This window comes from Polistes canadensis, unplaced genomic scaffold (assembly GCF_001313835.1).
Source record: "Polistes canadensis isolate GaletaPanama2010 unplaced genomic scaffold, ASM131383v1 scaffold_318, whole genome shotgun sequence".
Classification (NCBI taxonomy): Eukaryota; Metazoa; Arthropoda; class Insecta; order Hymenoptera; family Vespidae; genus Polistes; species Polistes canadensis.
The window spans coordinates 158,200-162,668 of record NW_014569865.1 but is presented as its reverse complement, the minus strand read 5'-3'; the positions used below and the strand labels follow the sequence as shown (position 1 = coordinate 162,668).

Here is a 4,469-nt window from a genome sequence, read left to right as displayed (position 1 = left end):
TTTATTTTAAAAAATTAATCTTTAAATATAAAGGATCATAAGTTAAGGCAAAGATTGGTTTTTAATTTTAATTGGACAATTTTTATATCCATATTAGAGCTGTCCAATCAGAATACTAGACGGTCAACATAGACATTTTTTTAGTTTAAAAGAGAGAGATAGAGAGAGAGATTAAATTATTTTATTGTAATTATATATAGTTATTATAGTTATTTTTTTGTTCATCTTATTACTATGATGATTACTATCCTCACTAAATTCATTAAGCATAATTAACAATATTTTAATATACCATACAAAATTCTAAATCATAAATTATTAAACCAATGAAAACGTATCTTTTGAAATGATAATAAAAGTTGTTACAAACGGATGACTAATGAATATTAGTTTTTTTAATAATTTTGTGATTCATTTCAAAAAAGAGAAATAGAAAATGTTGGTTGGGGAGGGGGTGTGAAAAAGTGGTGGAGGGGGGAGAAAGAGAGAGAGAGAGTAAAGCTAATTGTAAAGCTTTTCTACAGATGGCAGTGTCATGCATAAATTTCATTTTCCATTGAGTGTACCATGTGTGTATTATCACGTTTTTTAGCACTTAAGATTTAAGAGTATGATGAAGATGGCATGGTTATTGCGATATTAACACAATGGACTTATATAAAAAATCTATTTTAATCAGATATTTTATGTAAATATAAGTCAAATTCTTAATCATTTCTTTATGCAGAAAGGTTAAGTTCGGTAATGTCATAGTATCTTTGTACTGATGTTTTGGTTGTTCTAGTAGATGTATAATACTTATTGATAGAAAAAAAGATGATATGCAAAGGTATGAAATATATGTTATGAGAGTTTCAAAATACATGGGAAAAATGACTTATTTGCAATCCGTTAGGTTATGTACATATGTTTAACCATAGATTATCATTACTCAGATACTGGTGTTTCGTAACATAGATAACAAAAATTATCTATTTATACGTAGGCTTTTTACTGTTGTCCTACAAACCTAAAGACATTTTACGTATTAATCTTATTCAAGACGTTTGGAAAGTTAATTTTCTTGAGAAGAAAATATAAGTATTTATAATTATTAATAGTGTTGCCAAAATGCCTGGGAAAATTGTTGTCCTTGGTTCATGTATGATAGACTTTACTTGGTAAGTTTGTAAATTATATATATTTTAAATCATAAAATACACATATATTTTTGTTGATTTAATATATCATCTATAGTTTAGAAGAATTCAGCTGATTGTTTATAAGTTTTCAAAGACTACTTATTTATAAGTATATGATTATTTTCTTATGTTTAAATACATAATTTTACCTAAATTAGTAGTTAACAAAGAAGAAGATTTTGTTATTGATGAAGAAAACTATACGATTACATAATCAGAAATTATTTCAAAAAATTTTAGATATATTCATTTTCTAGCTATGCACCTCGCTTACCAAAGAATGGAGAGACAATATGTGGTAACAAATCTAAAATAAAACTTGGTGGGAAGGGTGCTAATCAATGTGTGGCTGCTGCTAAACTCGGTGCAACTACAGCGCTTATTTCCTCAGTAATATTTCTTTTTTTGTAATTGTATAAGTTTCTTTCTTCTTAAATGCATAGTTAAATGTAGATTATTAATCGCTTATTTGTCAGTTTTGAGAGTTGAAGTTGTTCGTCTACATAATGTCTACATAATTTGATTTTTAGTAAAATTTTAACAATAACTCTAACAATATTTATTTTAAATGCATGAATAATTATTGATAATTATGTAAATTCTTTATTGTTATTTTAACTGATTTTTCTTTTTATCTTTCTTTATAATAGTTGGGCTGCGACTTTTTTGCAAAAAATTATTTGGACGCATTGAGGGAATTAAATGTAGATATTTCTTTTATTAGAGTTCATGAGAGTGCAGAAAGTGGAAAAGCTCATATTACAGTTGCTAAAAATGGTATGTCATATTAAAGAAAAGAAAAACGATGATATATTTGTGTTATCTTTATTACATAAGATGTTTAAGATAACATAATAATCATGATTGGAATGGTAAATTATCTCTATTTTTTCAAACGTCATACTTTATACATTGGTAATTCAATACATTATCACCGTTAAAGAGTCAAAAAGATATGAATGAATCTTATGATCTTATATACTGTAGGTCAAAAGTCTTTAAGTGAATCCAAAATTTCTAGGTGATTGAAAAAATCAATTAATCTTTTTTCGAGATGTCTTAGGCTTGTAGTTTTAAAATTTGAAATGGAAGAAATATCTCAAAAAATCTCAAAAAAAAGTAATTGATTTTTAAAATGACCTAAGAAGTTTTGACCGAAGTAGGGACTTTGGGCTAATCCTATCATCATAAAAATCGTCGTAAAGAGAAAAGATGACGTTGAAATTGACGAACGTGTAAAAATGAAATAAGTCATAATAATTTGCAAATGCATTCGTTTGTAGGAGAAAATAGTATAGTAATCATACCAGGAGCTAATGAATTGACAAGTGTTGAACAAGTTAAAAATGCTACCACATTGATTGAAAATGCCGCAGTGTTATTATGCCAATTCGAATCACCAATAGACGCAACTTTGCAAGCCTTACGAATTCATAAAGGACATGGTTCGTTTTTATATTTACATTATTATTTCATAGGAATTTGATATTATTTCAATAAAAAAAAAAAATGAAAAAAAGAAAACAATTAACGAGACTTATAACAATGCTATAGGATATTCTATTGTGAATGGTGCACCAGCCATTAAATCTGTCAATCCAGAGATTTTTTCATTGTGCGACATATTTTGTGTTAACGAGACCGAGGTGGGTTTAAAAGAAAAATTTATAAGAACAACGACAAAGTTAAAGTTTGGCGATAAATAACAAATAGAAAGAAAAGAAAAAAGATTCGTGAATCGAGTCTTATTTTTATTTATTAGAAAGGAATAATTTTATTTTCCAGGCAGAAGTTTTAACAGGAATTTATCCTGTGATGATGTCGAATGTGAATTTGGCAATCAGTTTTCTTCTTTCTCAGGGATGTAATTTGGTTATAATTACTTTAGGATCGTTAGGTGCCGTTTTTGCATCCAAAGATACAGAAGAAATAGTTCGAGTTGATACAGTGTCCGTTACCCCGGTTGATACTACCGTACGTGAAATCAATTAATACTAATATTTATTTCATTAATGAGAACGAATTAAGAATCATGTTTATTGCTATTTGATATTTAAATCTTAATGAAAATGGCATTGATACGAAGGTAAAGTTTCTTTTCTTTTTCTTTTCCTACAATTTTCTTTTTTTTTTTTTTTTAATTTTCCTACTGCTTGAATTTATATACGAAAAGGAAAGTAAAAAGAAAAAAAAGGAAAAGGAAAAGGAAAAGGAAAAGAAAAAGAATCGCATAGGACTCATTATAGTCAGTTTAAAATTCTCGCTCTATATCGTGGCGCTCGCATTAATTAATACGTAAATGACTAAAGCGTGCGAAGAAAACAAGAAATAAACATTTAATCCCTTCATTAAATTTTATTACGCAGCCAAGGGAGTAGTCCGTTTTAAAAGTATGAATGCGCTTGCGCGCCAAAGATTCGAAATTCACTCGAGCTTTTTTCACGACGATGACGACGACGACGACAACGGCAGCGGCGACGGCGGCGGCGTCGACGAAAAGAGAGCGTTTTATTTTATGTTATAATTTTACTTGATAATTAAACGGATAAAACTTAAGTAAACGTAGTTATAAAAAGAAGGAGAAAAATATCGTGGCTATAGAAAAAAAACGGGTCCTGATAAAAAATGTCTCCTTAAAATTCTAATTAATTATCAATCATATTTTTAGAATGTATATTATCGAAAGAATTCATTCGGTTTAAGTCGAGTTCATTTAGGAACATAACAATTAGTTTATGAATTACTGAAGAATCTCTTTTTATTGTTCCATGTAGGGAGCAGGAGACGCATTTCTGGGTTCTCTAGCCTTCTTTCTAGCATATTATCCTGAACTCCCGATGAAAGAACGTATTGAAAGAGCTTGTAAGATTGCTACATTAACTGTATTGAAAGAAGGTACGCACGACAGTTTTCCAAAAAGAGAAGAACTTCCAGAGTCCATGTTTAAGTAATATATTTTTAATCTATAGAAAAAAAATGATGTATATTTAAATGCCATACTTGTGATAATATAATAAGGAGTTGTATTTGTTTAGATTTTTTATTGATAATAAAGTGAAATTTATGTAAAGAATATTTATAATATTATCTTGAAAATTCTAAATATCTCTTTTAAGTTACTGTCGGATTCTTTCCTGGGAAATTTATTTTTTAAACTAAACTATATCCGAAACTCGATTTTACCATTGAAGATTCGTTAATGCGGAATTTTATATTAATCGATTTTATGATTTATATCAATTTTATAGGGTGACTAAAATGGAACATGAATCTCAAGAGGGAAATAGG

The 4,469-nt window shown here is 28.2% G+C and overlaps 1 protein-coding gene across 5 annotated transcripts; it reads left to right on the top strand.

The window, feature by feature from the left end:
• The first annotated feature begins 549 nt into the window (after nucleotides 1–549).
• On the top strand, nucleotides 550–4,251 carry LOC106791552 (ribokinase-like). Of its 5 annotated transcripts, none has more exons than XM_014757237.1 (8): nucleotides 550–829; nucleotides 921–1,160; nucleotides 1,439–1,571; nucleotides 1,832–1,958; nucleotides 2,465–2,626; nucleotides 2,736–2,827; nucleotides 2,967–3,155; nucleotides 3,956–4,132. In XM_014757237.1, the coding sequence occupies exons 2-8, from the start codon at nucleotides 1,111–1,113 to the stop codon at nucleotides 4,130–4,132; spliced, it is 930 nt and encodes a 309-aa protein (XP_014612723.1). In that variant the 5' UTR covers nucleotides 550–829; nucleotides 921–1,110. The 5 variants fall into 5 exon arrangements, with proteins under 5 accessions (XP_014612723.1, XP_014612726.1, XP_014612727.1 ...); XM_014757239.1 differs by having other exon boundaries at nucleotides 561–829; nucleotides 986–1,160; XM_014757238.1 differs by having other exon boundaries at nucleotides 561–829; nucleotides 936–1,160.
• The last annotated feature ends 218 nt before the right edge of the window (nucleotides 4,252–4,469 follow it).

Coding starts and splice junctions, on each gene's coding strand:
- LOC106791552 (XM_014757240.1), top strand. CDS start 1,111: ATGCCTGGGAAAATTGTTGTCCTTGGTTCATGTATGATAGACTTTACT. Junction 2,627..2,735: donor ACGAATTCATAAAGGACATG/GTTCGTTTTTAT, acceptor ACAATGCTATAG/GATATTCTATTGTGAATGGT. Junction 3,156..3,955: donor TTACCCCGGTTGATACTACC/GTACGTGAAATC, acceptor TGTTCCATGTAG/GGAGCAGGAGACGCATTTCT.